Raw genomic sequence first — 19157 nt, 5'->3', positions numbered from 1 at the left:
TTTTTAAATGATTTATGTTTATTAATAGAATAACTCAATATAAGTTATTATTCACATTCATAAATTTGTTTTTGAGTGGTGGGGGTTTTTATTAGTATATTGCTGAGTAGTGAATATTACTGTATGTAAGTGGCTGAGAGTATGTATCTGCTGAATTTGTTACCCATCTGTGTTGGAGTGGCGGTAGGAGTGCGGTTGTATGTGAGTGATTGTGTGTGAATGTGTGTGGGTGTGCATTGTTTATGTGTAGATATGTTGTTTTTCTTTTGAGTGTTTATGTATGTGTGGATGTGTGTGTGTGTGTGTGTGTTTGTTTGCGTATTTGTGTATGTTTGTTGCATGCATGTGGTATTTGGATATGTGTGTGTGTGTGTTTGTTTTAAGTATTTATGTATTGTTGTGGTATATATGTGGTATATGGTATTTGATAGTTTCTTGCTAAGAATGAAATGTTTATATTGTTGTGGTTGAGTATATGCGGCTGCTGGATGTGTGGTTGTCATGCAGAGTGAGTGTGTTTATGAATGAGGGTTGTATGTGTGTGTGAGGGAGTATGAATAAGTAATGTGTTGAAGTATTTGGCTATTTTATTAATTTATTGTTGCCTAGATGTTTATGTGTATGTATAGATATATATATATGGGTGTGTGAGTTTTTAGATATGTTTATATTTAATTAGATATATGTGTATGAGCATGTGTGTATATATAGTTTATTTTTATTTTTATTTTTTTTTTTTTTTTTGGTTTTTTGTTCATCTTTAAATATGAGAACTTTAATAATAGGTTTCTTTATATTCAATTGTTTATAGAGGTTATTTTAGATTATATATTGATTATATATAGGTTACATATAGATTATATATAGATTATATATATTTATATTTTTTCATTGATAAATTTATATTATTTTAAACTTATATTTTAAAATATTGATATTTTTAGATATGAAATCCACCTGATGAATGTCATTTGAAGACATGAAACAATTGTAGTGGCGATTTATTTACTTTATATTAATATTATATTAAAAAATTTTTTATGCATTGATTAAGTCTTTCCTTGTTTGATTTGCAAAATAGTGGTTTTGTCTCTAATTAATATTATATAATATTTTACTATAAAATTGGATTCAATCCTAAATCTGATTTTTCCCTGTAAATTTGGATTTATTCCCTAATATTTATTATTATTATATATATATATATATATATGTATATACTACCAGAGATACCCGGCTTTACTCGTGATTAAAATGGCATAGTTTGTATATAATATATTACAGTTATGTTGAAACAGGTGATATGGGAAAGTGCAGCATTGACAACAAAACATTTGTGGAGTAAATGATGGGTTAATTCGACTAAGCAACATGCTATGCGTCCGTTTGGAGTATTTCAGGCCCTACCCTGTGGGAGTTATGTGATTTTGGAATGCACTGAAAAGCTGTCAGTGGATATACTCTCTTTTACAGCGGTCGGCGATGTGTCTAACACGACCCATCACCTGAAATGTTGACACCTCCTTCGGGTTTGTTGTCCTACGTTACTCATAAAGTAAATTTGGAGGAACTGTGACTGTTCATTTGTGGGTACCAGGGAACCAATGAGGTGATAGACTTGCCCTTGAACTTTGACCTCGTCGTAAATTCATGTTTATCGATCTTCGTAGACGCACCAAACGATGTCATTTGAAATGCAGAGTTTATTGTCTGATATAGTTCGGAAAATCCTTTGACTGGATGGAAATGCCTTCTAGAAGATCCATAAGAGGTTGAGAAGGAGCTGGTATAGTGCTGGCAATGTTACCTGACAACCTGAGCAGCACATACCATTCGTTTCATTTGAAAATTTCAGGAATCATTTAGATTTTAGGAATCCTCTAGAATTGGGTACATTATCTTCCAATAAATCCTTTAGAGGCTGTGGAGGAGGTTGAAGCAAATGTAGTGTCACCTTGCCATTGGAGTAGCACATCTCAGAAGTGTCAGCAGGAAATCTCCTCGCACCGCAGTGGGTACACGAAACAGATGGGTCCCTAATTAATACTACTGAATCGTTGTGGTAGTTTTTTGAACGATCATAGTAGAAAGCTGCACGGGGCTCAGTAAAACAGGAAGATGGTGGTGGTCCTCTGCCAACTTCATGCATGGCCCTGTCTTTGGCAAGCCTTTCGGTACGATGCTCTTTACTCTTTTTACTCCTTTTACTTGTTTCAGTCATTTGACTGCGGCCATGCTGGAGCACCGCCTTTAGTCGAGCAAATCGACCCCGGGACTTATTCTTTGTAAGCCCAGTACTTATTTTATCGGTCTCTTTTGCCGAACCGCTAAGTGACGGGGACGTCAACACACCAGCATCGGTTGTCAAGCAATGCTAGGGTGACAAACACAGACACACAAACATATACACACACACTTATATATATATACATATATACGACAGGCTTCTTTCAGTTTCCGTCTACCAAATCCACTCACAAGGCATTGGTCGGCCCGGGGCTATAGCAGAAGACACTTGCCCAAGATTCCACGCAGTGGGACTGAACCCGGAACCATGTGGTTGGTTAGCAAGCTACTTACCACACAGCCACTCCTGCGCCTATACTCTGAAGATTCCATTTGCCGAGCAGTTTCCATCCTCGCTTGTTTTTTTTTTGTTTTTTGTTTTTTTTTTTGCTAGCTTCTGGTTTCGTTCTTCATCAGACTCTCTAAGGCGTACCGTTGTCTTGCACTTTGCAGCACCTTTCTTGGGTGGCATTCTGTAAAGAAATGGGGAAAATGACGTCACAACTACTATGTAATGTTAGTTGTCAACGTACAAGTATAATTACTCACACTGGATTTGAAAATAGAAATATCCAGTGTTAATAAGTTGAGCTGTGCCAAGAATAATCACATCAAATTTAAATGTGAAATATCAATAAGAGAACTTGTTCCAAAAATATCCGAAAATATCCTGTGCAGCATATAAGCTACTGGGAAAGACTCAAGAGATTAAAGCTCTATTCCCTGGAGCGTAGGCGGGAAAGATATACCATAATATATATCTGGAAGATCCTGGAAGGACTTGTCCCAAACCTTGGCATCGAGAGTCACACAAATACCAGAACCGGGCGCCACTGCGTAGTACCAAGGACTCCAAATTTGCCATCAAGATGTAGGACAAGATACTGTGATAGCCTGGGCTTCAGAGGCCCACAGCTCTTCAATATCCTCCCGAAGAACCTGAGGGACCTGCATGGTGTAGATGCGGATGTCTTTAAACTAGGACTGGATCTCTTCCTGTCAGGTGTCCCGGATGAACCAACTTCACGACAGGAGGTGCAGATGAGGGCAGCTGCATCGAACTCTCTCATGCACCAAATGGCAGTTGCTAAAAAGCATTCGTGAGGTAAAATCATGTAGCAAACCAAATGGCGGTGCCCCAGCATGGCCACAGCTCATGAGCTGAAACTGGAAAAATCAAAATCAAAATCAAAATCATATATTTGAAAATCAATGTGAATCAATGTGCAATATAGAGTACCTCATTCAATTAACTGAGAAAATGACGTCTATCTCCATATGAATTTTTTTTTCTCTCAAACACACTCACATAACTATATATCTTATATATATGAAATAGATCTGTTGACAATCAAACAATTAAATGAAAGGAAAGGTGTCTATCTCCGTATGAAATGTTTTTTCTCTCTCTCTCTCTCTCTCACACACACACACACACACAAATGAACCTGTACGTACAAATACACAAATAGAAAACTGGAAAAAATATGAAAGTAGTTTAAGAAATTATTTTTTATCAGAAATTGTCCCAAGTGTAATGATGTATACATAGTTATTACGTCCGGACGCCAAACACAGAAAGTTGACATTGACAAAACAGTTTGAAGAAGTGAATCTTTATATATAAAGCAATATTATTTATTTTTAATAAACAAAATAAATCAAGACCGTATTATTCTTTCCAAGGTCAAATTATTCATGTACCCCAAATATGGTACAGATTGATCCAGAGGTTTGAGTGTGCATAGAGGACACATACACACACACACACACAGACAACATATTTTATATAGTCAGATTGTACGTATTTTATTATATACTTATTCGTTTATCTATTTATTGATAGAATGGCCACCATTATTCCGCACACCCCTATAATAGAATCTGAGTCTTTGTGTCTCTATCACACATCCTTTTGGAAATATATGAATAACTAGGTGACCTTACTGTTTGCTTTTGACCCTGTAATGACATGCATAAGATCTGGTCATCAAATCTAAGTAGAGACTTCAAACTTGAAATCTTCAAAGCCACAGTCGAACCAATTCTACTATATGGCTCAGAAACCTGGACGTTATCAAAGAAGCTTGAGAGGCGGTTGGATGGAACCTACACTCGCCTCCTTATGAGAGCTCAAAATCTCTCGTGGAAGCGTCATCCAACCAAAATGCAAATATATGGGAAACTACCACCTGTGTCATCTCTTGTGAGAGGTAGGAGAGTCCAGTTTGCTGGATATTGTTGTAGAGCTGAAAAAGAGGTAATTTCTACTCTTCTCCTCTGGAAGCCATCTACTCGCAATACCAGAGGGCGCACACTCTCCTACCCTGATGTAATCTCCAGGGATACAGGCATCCAGCAACAGGACCTCCGTAATGCCATGATGGACCGTGAAGTCTGACGTAGCATGGTAAATTCCATTATCTCGACCACGGTCGAATAATGATGATGATTGACCCTAAAATTCTTGTTGAATTGAATTAAAAGATAAGCGGAACTAACTCTATCTTAATTGCAGGGATGAGCTACTTCGCCGGCCGATTCTCCTCGCCCCCACCCGCTACCCAGTCCTCTAACCTCCATCGATGCTATGAACCTTAGATACCCCATTACCCACATACTACATTGTTATATTACTACCCATCTGCCTGGGTTCGTACAATCATGAAGGTGCATATGCCATTCATTTTTTAATCTTTCTAAATGTTGTGGCTCATGTATTTACCTCATGGAAAACGTTTTTTCTAAGGATGTAATGTTTCTATTAATCAATTAAAATTTCGTTGGAAACAGCTGTAGTGAATTGACACATTAGACGTCTGTTATTTATTCATACATATTCATACACATGGTTCCGGGTTCAGTCGCACTGCGTGGCACCTTGGGCAAGTGTCTTCTACTATAGCCGCGGGCCGACCAAATCCCTGTGAGTGGATTTGGTTGACGGAAACTGAAAGAAGCCCGTTGTATGTGTATGTGTGTGTGTTTTTGTGTGCCTGTGTTTGTCCCCCCAACATCGCTTGACAACCGATGCTGCTGTGCTTACGTCCCCGTAACTTAGCGGTTCAGCAAAAGAAATCCGATAGAATAAGTACTAGGCTTACAGAGAATCAATTCTGGTGTCGATTTATTCGACTAAAGGCAGTGCTCCAGCATGACCGCAGTCAAATGACTAAAACAAATAGAAGATCAGAAGTATACATATATATATATATATATATATATAATATATATATATATATATATATATATATGTGTGAAAAAATGAGTAAAGATGGCTTCTGGGGGATAATTTTTATTATAATGATAATGTTTACAGTTACTCTAATGAGTTTTGAGCTTTTCCATAGCCGTTTTCAAACTGAGATTCTGTGGTTTAGAAGGATGTTTATATAGCAAAATATTTTTTCTGACAAGTATGCAAATGAAAAATAAAAATAGAAAATAAAAGATAGAAAAATGAAAAAATAAAGAGTATAAAAACTAATTTTAAAATAATATAAAAATACAATAAAAGAACGCAAAAAGTAAATACAACAGCATGTGTGAAAAAAGAAGAAACAACAACAGCAGAATAAAAAAGAAAAAACGAAAAGCGCAAAGGAAAAGGTGGAAGCTAAGAAGTCAAAAGTATTTGAAAATGGTGGTGAGAAGTGATTAGTCTGTCAGGAATAAAGAAATGGAATAATTTTTAGGAGTAGTCAAAAATGTTGAGTTCTTGTCCAAAGATGACCTTCGTGAATCTTTTGATTTTAGTCCCTTTTATTCATTAGTCACAGTTGGTTTGATGTGCCCTTATTTAGTCATATACACTTGCACACGCATACATCCACATACACTTATATACACATATATCCACAATCCACACACGCGTGTATACATACATCCGCACACATATACACACAAGACACACAAACATGCACACACACACATGCATCTACATACTTATATACACATACATTCGCACATACACCCACACACACATTCACATATATATATACATATATATATATACGCACATAATATACTCACACATACATACATATATATATGTGTACACATGCATATGTGTCCACACATACATAAGAGAGTGTACATCCGTGCAAACTTGTATCTCCATATTTTTATGTGAATATACATTTTTACATACCTGCAAACACATATATATACATATATACACACACACCTATAGATATTTCCACACATATATGCACATGCGTACATAAGATAGTACAAAAAGGAGTGCATACTAGTATCAGATAGATGTATCATCAAAAGAGGGGTTTGATCTCTTACTCTTAAGAGTTCCAGATGAATGTAACTTCACAGCATGAAGTGTAAGAGAAGGCAGCGGTGTCAGATTCTCTCATGCATCGAATGTCCAAGTTCTAAAAAAATCTTTTAGTGAAGTAAAAAAAATGTGCATGTCGTACAATCATATGGTGGTGCCCCAGCATGGTCACAGATTGTGAGCCGAAACTAGCTCAATTCAATTCATAAATACTTTTCCGTATTCAGTGTTTGGTTGGTGTCTTTCTGTGGATTGTTGAGATGGCAGTTCTGGTGGTTGTGGTATTATTTTTGGTTTAGTTTAGGCTTATACTTTTGAATAAAATATTCTTCCTGGGCCTTACGAAAATGTTCATTTTCTGTCCACAGTTTGAAGAAAGGGAATATTTTGTATTTTCTTTTTCCACATTTTTCAAAATGTTTGCTACATGTGTTTCTAACGGATCAGTTGTTTCATGGATCTGTTGTTTGTGTACCCTTACTCTCTCGTATAGTCCAATGCCCGTTTCACCAATGTAGTATTCGTTGCATTCGCGGCATATGGCACAGGAGATTAAATTCCTGAATTTGCAATTCATATTAGCATTTATTTTGAAAGTGTCATTGTTTTTGAAAGTAAGTTGTACTCCCTCTTCAATGTAGTCACACGTTCCACAACGAGGGTCAACACATTTTCTAACTCTCTCTGTTGTTTCTCTGGTTGTAAATTTTGCTTGGGTTAAGAGGTTTTTTATGTTGGCTGCTTGCGGTCAGCTATAAATTGTTTTTGAATTTGTTATTAATTGGTTAATTCTAGATGAATGTTGAAGGATTGGGGGATATCAATTTGCAGTGTTGATGACGTCGTGATTTCTTGGGTTGTGAGTGATGACAAAAAGAATGCTTATGTGTTCGTTTTTTATTTTTATGTTTGTGTGTTTGTTTTCCTCTGAGGGTTGTGGTTAGAATGTGTTTTGCTTTGATGATTGCTGTCTCAATTAAGCTAGTGGGATTTTTGTTCCTTTTGAAATATATTTAATTCCTGTAATCTTGTGTCTCTTAATTCTGCATCAATTACTATCGTGCAAATTCTTTTTACCATATTAAATGGTATGTTCCTTTTGGTATGTAAGCGATGGGAGGAATGAAAGTTCAAATATTGGTGTGTGTCTGTAGATTTGTAGAAGAGATATGTTTTTATAGTGTTATTTTCTTTAATTAGAAGTCCAAAAATGGCAATTCGTTTGAATTTTTTTCCATAGTGAATTTTATTCAAGTGTGGAAGTTGTTTAAAAATGAGTCAAATATTCTGAAGTCTTCTTGATGTTTGGTCCAGAATATAAAGCAATCGTCCAAACATCGTTTCCAATTGTTGTTGTTTTTTATATAAATGGAGAATTGTTCGTTAAATGTTTCTGTTAGTTGGGAATAAAGTTTGACCTCTAAGAAGCCTATAACGAGTGTTCCATATGTGGGGGCTACTTTTGTCACCATCACCGTTCCTTTTATTTGTAAGTAGAAGTTGTTATCGAAGGAAGAGTGATTAATTTCCAAAATTAATTTTGATCCTTCTACAATGAAAGTTTTTGAGAATCTTTCCATGATATCGTTCGAGTGTTTTTGTTAACCAGAAGTTTATAGCTTCAATTCCTAGGTCTTGTGGCATGTTGGTGCATAGACTAGTTACATCGAAACTAACTAGATTTGTTTCCTGATGGACACTTTTAGGTATCGTCTCGGATAAAACTTATTTTCATATCTATGGGTTTCGGAATTTTGACATATGTTGAATTGTTTCCTTTTATGTTGTCTTGGATTTCTTTTGATTTGTGTTTGCGATTCTGTGTTTCTGTATACGTCAATGCATATTGCCGTTATTAGATGATAAAATGTATTTAGAGAATAGAAAGAAATTTCAGAAAATTTCATAACTGTATTTTACTGAAAATAATTAAATTGACAAACTGGTATGTGGTGCTGCGCCATCGTCAAATACAATAATCGTTTCGATAATTTTATGTGTCAGGGATATAGTTAAACCAAATTTAGCATTAATTATCGCCAATAATTTAGGTATCAAAGACGTCATCAATATCAAAGAAATCTTTGTGAACGTTGATAAGTCGAAATCATTTCGACTTATTATATTGTTGCAAGCACAGAAAAAAGATACGATTAGAAACAGTTTTACAATGGATTTACCAATCTCGAATCTCAATGGAAAATGACGGTTAACAATTGTCTTGAACAAACTGGCATTTATGAATTCTTCTCCATAATTTGTCTGAACTAAATTTGGACGAAAAACTTTAACGAGCTTTACAGAATTAACTATTACTGATTGATACTGCCTTATATTAGCGTTCACAATTGCAATGCAATACACGAAAAACATGGCAACAAACCATACGTCACCGACATTATCAGGTTCAGCAAGAAGTGCAACAGCTATCGTAAATATGTAGTAGCATAAGATGTGGAAACTTGTAAGAAATATAAAGATTGAATAAAGGGCCCATAATATATAAAACGGAAACGATAGAAAAGTAATAAGTATAGCTACAAAACTGAAAATAATATTAACATTCAGATAAAGAGGAAGAATATAAACTCTAAAATAACTTGCTGGTAAAGTTAATATCAAATAAACAGTTGGGATTCCGTAATAAATCAAACACAGAATTAATTCACAGACAGAAAATACAGCAAATAAAATTGTGATCGCAATAAAAAACCAAAGCAATATGAATTGGCAGAAAATATTTCTCCTGTAGTAATATAACCAAATTTTCTTAAAACGTTTAATCCAAGTATAAATTATTAAATGCCAGAAATTTGGGTTTAAAGCAGTAGAAATATTAGCTTTCATTATTGCATAGAGTAGATCATAATCCTGTAGTGTAGAAACATTTAAACTGCCATACTTCTCTAATAATGTGATATTTTGAATGAGAAACGTGAAAGTGGATCTTTGATGTAATGTATTATACGCCACAGTCTCACTTACACGGGTGGGAAGGATGAAGAGAATCAAGTTGAAAAATATGAAACTGATGAGCCACACAAAGGGACCACCAAAAAAGCCATCTGTATTCTCATAACTTTGTGAAAAACCTAATATTAAGGCGAGATGACCCAATGGTATACCATCTTGGAAAAGTATTTTGGTTGTTTCATATAAAAAGAAGTAATGCATCAAAAGATCCAGGAAAATTACTGAAAGAGAAAATAAAATACAAAGGAATCTTCTTAGTCTTGAGGCCAAGAAAGTGGAATGATGAAAGCAAAATAACCAAGAAAGAAAATCAGGGAAATTGTAAGTATTATGGTTTTTGTTGATCCATTCTAATTTGTATGGCAATGTGTTTTGACGGGAAAATGAAGGTGATTTCGTAAGTGAAAGAACACTAATAATTAAGGGAAAATATGCCCAAACAACAGCTCCGACGATATTTGCATAATTGAGAAACATACTATTTTCCATGATATTTCCAGAACAAATCAATTTTGGGTGATAAACATAGCTTTCATTTTTATAGAGATTACAGCAATAGTTCTTCACCAACTCTCTATTTATACCCAATCTTCTGTAAGCCTTTAATGACTCGGGACTGTTCTTCTTCATGTCTTGAGATAAATTTATTAGAAAACACATGTAACCAGATTCTCCTATTTCCAATGTATCGATTAATACAATTCTCTTCAATTCCCCGAAAATCAAATGTATTAGATCATGTCTCTGAATATTTTGTTTTCCACAATTTATATCGATATCAACCCTAGGAGTAGCAATGTAAGCTCCTAATAAATTCAAAGAGTAAATTGAAAAATCATAATAGAAATTCTTATACGCAATCAAACCATCTGGTTTCTCTGGAATCCAGGTAAATTGTCTCGCGTTCGCGAAATAATCCATTCGTACGGGATTCAATAAGACATCAAGCCTTGAGTCGGATAAATGGACATCAAAATTGAAAACCTTTTTGTCTGATTTTATAAAACGAGATAAAATCTTATGGATATTGGGGGAAATTTTAATTTCACAATTACTTCCAAGTTCCTTCGCATCGATATTTATTGATATCAGAACGACAATAAAAGTAATCACAAGGTAAAGAGTACTGGTTGCTGTTAATTTCATCTGCATGGCAGCCATATTTCGTTTTCTGCAGAAGAGAATATACAAGTATAGATAGATAGATAGATAGATAGATAGATAGATAGATAGATTGATAGATAGATAGATAGATAGATAGATAGATAGATTGATAGATAGATAGATAGATAGATAGATAGATAGATAGATAGATAGATAGATAGATAGATAGACAGATAGATAGATAGATAGATAGATAGATAGATAGATAGTGAGAGAGAGAGAGAGATAGAGAGATAGATAGATAGATAGATAGATAGATAGATAGATAGATAGATAGTGAGAGAGCGAGAGAGATAGAGAGATTGATAGATAGATAGATAGATAGATAGATAGATAGATAGATAGATAGATAGATAGATAGACAGATAGATAGACAGACAGATAGACAGATGGATAGATAGATAGATAGATAGATAGATAGATAGATAGATAGATAGATAGATAGATAGATAGATAGATAGATAGTGAGAGAGAGAGAGATAGAGAGATAGATAGATAGATAGATAGATAGATAGATAGATAGACAGATAGACAGATGGATAGATGGATAGATAGATAGATAGATAGATAGATAGATAGATAGATAGATAGATAAATAGATAGACAGTCAGACACATACATACATACATACTACATACATACATACATACATACATGCATGCATACATATGTAGATATGTATGCATGCATGCATGTATGTGTGTATTTATATGTGCTGCATAGGAAGAGTAGAAACGAGAAAGAGATAGACAAATCGAGTGCCGTAATTTATGTAAAATGAAACTTACAGTTTAGCTGTTTAATATGTCGTCTCACCGATCACGTTGACTCTGAGTAGACATTTTAAATCACTGAACCAATGTTGAGATCACTGGAAATTATTATAGCAGCATATCTTTTAAGTTTATAGTTAGTTTGATGAAATAAAACTGAATTAATATCAAATATTATGTCTCAGTATTCACAGTAAAACTAGGATAGACTTTCACATGAGATATACTGATGTATCACTCCTCTCTTTATAGTAAACAGGAATCAGAGTGCTTAAAGAATTTATCAAGACAAGGGTGTGTATGATCCACTTTACTCTGTTAAGTTCCGTCCTTCTTAACAAGATACTTCCGATTGCATGCGATGCAAGAGAAGTACTTCAGAAAATATGAACCCAAAATGTCTTATCATTAATAGAGTAATAAAAGCGGCGAGCTGGCAGAATCGTTAGCACGCCGGACGAAATGCGTAGACGTATTTCGTCTGCCGTTACGTTCTGAGTTCAAATTCCGCCGAGGTCGGCTTTGCCTTTCATCCTTTCGGGGTCGATTAAATAAGTACCAGTTACGCACTGGGGTCGATATAATCGACTTAATCCGTTTGTCTCTCCTTATTTGTCCTCTCTATGTTTAGCCCCTTGTGGGCAATAAAGAAATAAGAAACGTTAGCACTCCGGGTGAAATGCTTAGCGGAATTTCCTCTCCCGCTACGTTCTGAGTTCAAATTCCACCGAGGTCGACTTTGCCTTTCATCCTTTTGGGGTCGATAAATTAAGTACCAGTTGCGAACTGGAGTCGATCTAATCAACTGGCCCCTTCCCCCAAAAATTCGGGCCTTGTGCCTAGAGTAGAAAAGAATATTATTACAGAAATATTTATGATATATAGTATTTACTGACACTGCTGTTTTTCGCTATTAAGGTAGTGAGCTGGCAGAATCGTTAGCATATTGGACAAAATGCTTAGCAGTATTTCGTCCATCTTTGCGTTCTGAGTTCAAATTCTGCCAAGATCGACTTTGCTTTCCATGCTTTCAGGATTGATGAAATAGGTACCTGATGATCACTGGGGTCGATGTCATCGATAGTCCCCACCCCGATCCCTTGAAATCTCTGCCCCTGTGCCTGTAGCAAAAAAGATTATTATCTCCAGTTATTAAGCAGCAAACTGGCAGAAAGGTTAGCACGCCGGGCGAAATGCTTAGCGGTATTTCGTCTGCCGTTACGTTCTGAGTTCAAATTACGCAGAGGTCGACTTTGCCTTTCAACATTTCAGGGTCGATATATTAAGTACCAGTTAAGCACTGGGGTCGATGTAATCGACTTAATCCGTTTGTCTGTCCTTGCTTGTCCCCTCTGTGTTTACCTCCTTGTGGGTAGTAGAGAAATAGGCATTTCGCACGTCGCTACGTTCTGAGTACAAATTCCATGGAGGTCAACTTTGCCTTTCGACAAAGTAACACTACACTGGTTGACATTGGGTAGGAGAGTACTGTGCTTGAAAACACTGAAAAAGGGAATACGGTAGACAATTACAGGCCGATATCCTGCTTACCAATTACGTAGGAATTATTGACTGGAATACTCGCAGAGTCAGTGTACGGACATCTGGTACCAAGGATCGACTTCTGATAAACAAAACTGTACTTAGGGACTATAAGAGGAAGAAAAGTAACTTAGCCATGTCATGGATCGATTATCGTAAGGCATCCGATATGGTCCCACATTCTTGGATTATAGAATGTATGAACCTACTTGGTATTCCATCGAATGTTGAGCGATTGCTTCGCAACAGTAGGGCGAAGTGGAGGACGGAACTGACAGCATGTGGAAGAAGTTTAGGACAAGAGAAATCAGGTGAGGCATCTTGCAAGGGGTCTACCTGTCCCCACTGATCTTTGTACTGTGCATGATACCATTAACACTGATTGTGAGGAAAGCAAAGGCTGGGTATGTATTCAAAAGCCGCCAACAAAAAGTCAACCATATGTTTTTCATGGATGACCTCAAATTTTATGGTAAAGATGAAGCCTAAGTCAGTTCCCTCGTTGGTACGGTATATACCGTCAGTGCTGATATCAAAATGAAGTTCGGACTGAGAAAGTGTGGTGTGTTAGACTTGAGGAGAGGCAAAATCATATGCATGGACGGACAATCGATACCGTCGGGGAAGGTTATGAAGCAGATAGAAGAGACGGGCTATAAGTACTTGAGGATATTGGAAATGGATAAATTGATGGAGAAAGAAATGACAGAAAAATTTATGTTGGCGTACTTGCACAGACTGAGACTGATCCTTAAGTCGAAATTAATTGAACGGAGTAAGATTGAAGCTATCAATACCGGGGCTGTTTCACTCCTTAGATATTGAACAGGGGTAATCGCACGGACAGTAGAAGAACTAAACAGCTTAGAGAGAAAGACAAGGAAGCTGCTAAGTAGATATGGGACACTCCACCCGAAAAGTGACACAGACAAACTGTGTGTACCAAGTAAAAGTGGGAGTAGTGAAAATAGATCTTTGGGAACAGCGACGCTGCTATAACTTACGGGGAAACCATAAGCGTGATATCAAGGGAGATAATCAGAGAAAGACTTGAAGGTTAACGTAAGATCGTAATACTTCATGTAAAGTAAAGTAAATATAACAAATGATCCAGAATCCTTGTCCGGTCCCGGACCGATCAGAAAGTCTTATCAGCTCGTGCTAGTCACGAGACTAAACATCCCTGAAAGTTTCATCCGAATCCATCCAGCAGTTCTTGAGATATCTTTTCCACGGACAAACACGACTGAAACAATACCTCCGCCTTAGCGAAGGCAGAGGCTATAATGATAATGATGATGATGATGATGATGATGATGATGATGATGATGATGATGATGATGATGACGACAGTAGCAGGCAGTGGCTTTCATGGCTTCTCATCTTAAATGATTGGAAGTATTATCATGTACATTGTTTTGTCTTGGTATAAAAGATGGGCTACAGTAAATATTCTGCTCAATACCACAGATTTGCTTGTCAGTTGTTTGACCTTAACCAGTTGAGACTGTCCCTTAGTGGCTGACGATATGTGCATCTCTGATCACGGGCAGAAGTAGTGGGGGAGTATCATAGCCATGTGTTGAGAGGGATTCTTTGGGGTTTGAATAATTCACCTCTGGAAACATGGGTGTTTCGTTCAACATCCTTAAACAACCCTTACTCAGGGACCTTTTGAGCAGGATGGGTTACTCGACCAGAAGAAAATTCTAACTGGGCCCCACCTGCAAGGTCATGCGTTGTTTATCTTGATATGAGATCACCATGTCGCGCACATATGGTTGTGATGCATGTGCCTGGTGTACCCTTATCAGCCGGGTAGTCATGATGGGTATATTGGGCTTCGTATATTTTATCCCAGTGTCACTTTGATGGCATGCACTGCTCTCTCACTCAATAATAATAATAATAGTAATAATAAAAATAATAGTAGTAGTAGTAGTAGTAGTAGTAGTAGTAGTAGTAGTAGTAGTAGTAGTAGTAGTAGTAGTAGTAATTATACACAAGGTCTCAAATATGAGAAGAGACAGGTAAAAGCACGTCTTTTCTTTACGAAGGAAGTGAAATATAGATCACCTGTCGTCACGTCACAACGACGAGAGAGTCGAGTGAGAGAGAGAGAGGGGGAGAGGGGAACGGTGGGTGGGAGAGGAGAAGAATAGGGAAAGGGTAGGAGAGAAAAATGGAAAGGAAGAAGAATAAGGGAGGGAGATAGATTGACAGAGAAGAGATAGAAGAAGAGCGGAAGGGATAGAAGAAGAGTGTGCGTCGTAATTATTAAGATAAAACTTTCTTGGAAAAGGATGCCTGGCGTTCGATCATATAATAATATAAATAATATACAAATATATGCATATATATATATATACATATATGTACATACCTACATCTATATGTATATATATATACTTGTATATATACGCTCTGCCCCCCGCAGAACGTATATACAACACTATAATCTACTATACATACATATATCTGTACATACATATATATGTAAATCGCCGCATGCGGCCTTGTACACCCATGAGTCGGCAGACATGTTGACAGAAAACATTTGTTTGTAACAATCAAAATCTTAGCTTAGTTGGAACGTAAGAGTAATGCTTCCGGTATCAAATAATCGATGTTCGTACAATTAAAATAATCATTCTTTTCTGACCAGTTTTGTATACACATTCGAATTTGTGTTCTTAACAGCATACAGAAAGAAACTAGTCTCCTAGAAGGAACCAAAAGTTGCAACTATGTGAGTTTCAATTCTTTTTTGATAATTTTCAGTTTTATCTACATTCTACTCTTAGTGCTCCAAAAATGGGTCACTTAAAGTTTAGGCGAATGAAAATTGAACTGCGCTATTTCTGTTCCGAAATTCATCTCGCAAGTGCAAAAATCGACAACGTGTTGTAGTGCACCTGAGCATGTACACAATTATTATTATTATTATTATTGTTATTACTCACGATATTGTAATATAAATTCTCTCTGTTTATTCCCAGCTACGTCACCAGTTAGTAGAAATTTATTATTTCTAAATCTCTGAATATGAGACATTCAGTGACAGTACTCCAGAGTAAAGATTATTTGCCAGCGTAAAGCGGCAGTCCTGCTTAGGATGATTGTCACTGTTATTTAGTCCCAGGAAACATCGTCTCCAGCTAACTATACCACACACTATCTGCATCTTTATATTTTCGAACAAGGGAGTTTAGCGTCCCCACTCAGCTTTATATATACGTATGGATGTACGTGTGTGTATTTGTGTACGTATAAATATATATATATATATATATATTATATATATATATATATATATATATATAATATATATATATATATATATACATGTATATATATGTATATATATGTGTGTGTGTGTGTATTTATATTCACATACATATGTTACACTCACAAACACAAACGCACAATATATAAAATGATTTATTCAAATAACTATTATTCTATGATACACCTACGTCGATAGGTTCTCTCTTAGAGAGAGAGAGAGAGAGAGAGAGAGAGAGAGAGAGAAGGGCAGAGATAGAGAGAAGGACAGAGAGAGAGGGAGAGAGAGGGAGAGAGAGAGAGAGAGAGAGAGTGACTACTCTTTGATGCAGTTCTAGCGTCTACACAGCATCTCTGTCTATGATGCAGGACATTATTCATTAGTCTCGTAACTGTAATCACTAAAATAATTAAATCATTTTTTTTTTTGCATGATGAAATTATTTTTATTCCCCCCTCTCTCTTTCTTTGTATATACATACATTTACACACACACACACACACACACACACACATATATAAGCTTTTCTATTCAAGGCACGCGGCCGAAATTTTTGAGGAGGGTCCAGCTGATTACATCGACATCAGTACGAAACAGGTTCTTAATTAATCGACCCCGAAAGGATGAAAGGCAAAGTCGATCTCGGCGGAGTTTGAACTCAGAACGCAACAGCTTGCGAAATACCTATTTCTTTACTACGCACAAGGAGCTAAAAACAAAGAGGGCAAACAAGGACATACATACGGATTATATCGATTACATCGACCCCACTGTGTAACTGGTATTTAATTTATCGACCCTGAAAGGATGAAAGGCAAAGTCGACCTCGGCGGAATTTGAATACAGAACGTAACGGCAGACGAAATACGGCTACGCATTTCGCCCGGCGTGCTAACGCTTCTGCCAGTTCGCCGCTTTACACATATATATAAGGAAAATAGGACAAGGTAGAAAATGCGAGAATAATTTTATCATGAACATTTTAGTACCGGTTCCTTACTTAGCGACTTTTTCAACTTGAAAAACAATTAAATTGTGGAAAAATTAAATGAAATGGGTTTTAAAATATTTCCATAGTTTTCAAATATATGGGACATTATTTTCTGCCTCTCTCTCTCCTTTACTTTTGTGAAGGCTCAGCAGGTAGTTAGTAGTAGGTCTGAAGGAATATTTAATATGGGTTCTTGGTCTTGATATATACAAGTGTATATATATATATATATGCACATATATATATATAAGTGTATATATATATATATTATATATATATATATATATATATATATATATATATATATATATAACGGTAAGCTTTATGAAAATAGACAAAAGACGAAGGCAGGTTTACGGAAATAAACTAAAGACAAAGGCAGGTGGAATACAAACAAACAATTGTATTAGTATGGCGATCAGGAAATATAAATGAAACAAGTCTTTAACGTTTCGAGCCTACGCTCTTCAACAGAAAGATACACAGAGAAAAAAAAACACAGAAAGAAGGAGAGAAAAAAATATGCGTGCAAAAGCTAGCGAATCAACATGGCGATCTGATTTCGGCCAGAAGTCAAAGATCAAACATGAGACGCAAGAGCGAAATTAGGGGAGATAATAGGGTTGAATGACCCCCGCTCAAACATAATAGAGTGTGTGTGTGTGTATGAGAAGAGTGTGTGTGTGTGTATGAGAGAGTATTAGTGCGTATGAGAGGTCTAGACGTGTGTATGTATATATGATGATAAAACTCAACTTGTGTGTCTGTGTGTTTAACTTCCAGGCATATCTCCTCCTAGCCGACAAATCGTACAACCACCAAAAATGGGTCACTTAAAGTTTAGGCGAATAAAAATTGAACTGCGCTATTTCTGTTCCGAAATTCATCTCGCAAGTGCAAAAATCGATAACGTGTTTGTTTAGGCCTTATCCGATGCATTGAATAGTGAATTTTCCTCAGTCAGCTGTTTGATGTGAACTGTGTTCACCACGCGTGCAAGCATGTGTAAATTGCATGAAAACTAAAAAATCAAGATATAAAAACGAATCGCCGTAAACATTGTAAAAATTCGGCAAACAAATGAATTTTTGGGATGTAGCCTGGTGGGTTTTTTCGTACTAATCGTTTGGACTTTGTGAACACATACCAATTGTTTTCATAACATTTTTAACGCTTTGAATTAAATGTGACCATTTTGCGTTGAGTCTGCAGTTTAAATCACTTTAACCAAATTTTAGCAGGCCGAATTTTTTATCATCACGATACATCACCAGCGACTCCCTGAAATCCCCATTGAGAAATCTATATATATAAAACTCAACTTGTGTGTCTGTGTGTGTATCTATGTGTGTGTCTGCGTGTTTAACTTTTGGATCTACCAAGTTTCATTATTAAGGATGGAAAGTAGTGTGTAGCAAATCTATATATATAAAGCTGAAGTTGTCTGTGTGTGGCAAGTTTGGTAGCCTTCAACTAACACCATCTCCTTCGAGACGCTGCGGCGCAAGTTGACCAAAATTGAGAGTATGATAGAAGAAGGCTTGCTCTTCATTCTGAAGAAGATAAAATTCAAATCGGACCATGTTAACACAACAAATTCTTTACATAAAAAAGGTGCTTTTTTTCTATGAAAATCCCTATTTTTTAAGATCTTTCTCTGCTGTGTCACCATTTTTCGGTGTATTACAACTGGAAAAATGTTCACTTGAAGAGAATAACAAGTTGCATAATGCAAAAGTTTTACTTTTAAAAAATTTCAATTCTAAAGTGTCGAAAAAAACCCAAGCATCACCGGGTGATACTGCTAGTATATATGTATTTCTAAAAAAGAAGTTTGAAAACGCCACTATA

The 19157-nt window shown here is 36.1% G+C and overlaps 2 protein-coding genes across 7 annotated transcripts in view; one reads left to right on the top strand and one right to left on the bottom strand.

The window, feature by feature from the left end:
* Positions 1-19157, bottom strand: part of LOC115209402 — a 215593-nt gene that overhangs the window by 126021 nt on the left and 70415 nt on the right. Inside the window, exons 1-2 of one of the 5 annotated variants that reach the window (XM_029777819.2) lie at positions 11503-11764; positions 7185-10721 (exon numbers count right to left, since the gene is read on the bottom strand). The exons of 2 other annotated variants lie outside the window; for them this stretch is intronic. In XM_029777819.2, the coding sequence (XP_029633679.1) occupies positions 8507-10711 (2205 nt within the window). In that variant the 5' untranslated portion in view covers positions 10712-10721; positions 11503-11764 and the 3' untranslated portion in view covers positions 7185-8506. Of the gene's footprint in view, positions 1-7184; positions 10722-11502; positions 11765-19157 lie in introns of those variants that run through there. 2 more of the 5 variants (XM_029777809.2, XM_036508725.1) reach the window with 2 other exon arrangements.
* LOC115232382 overlaps positions 1-19157 on the top strand; it is a 137672-nt gene that overhangs the window by 67524 nt on the left and 50991 nt on the right. Inside the window, exon 1 of one of the 2 annotated variants that reach the window (XM_036508792.1) lies at positions 15695-15778. The exons of the other annotated variant lie outside the window; for it this stretch is intronic. The gene's annotated coding sequence lies outside the window, so the exon portion shown is untranslated. Of the gene's footprint in view, positions 1-15694; positions 15779-19157 lie in introns of those variants that run through there. 2 annotated transcript variants of the gene reach the window in all.

The sequence above is a fragment of the Octopus sinensis genome, linkage group LG1 (genome assembly GCF_006345805.1).
Source record: "Octopus sinensis linkage group LG1, ASM634580v1, whole genome shotgun sequence".
In the NCBI taxonomy this organism is placed as follows: domain Eukaryota; kingdom Metazoa; phylum Mollusca; class Cephalopoda; order Octopoda; family Octopodidae; genus Octopus; species Octopus sinensis.
Note: the sequence above shows the minus strand (reverse complement) of the source record. Positions and strands in the feature narration are given on the sequence as shown.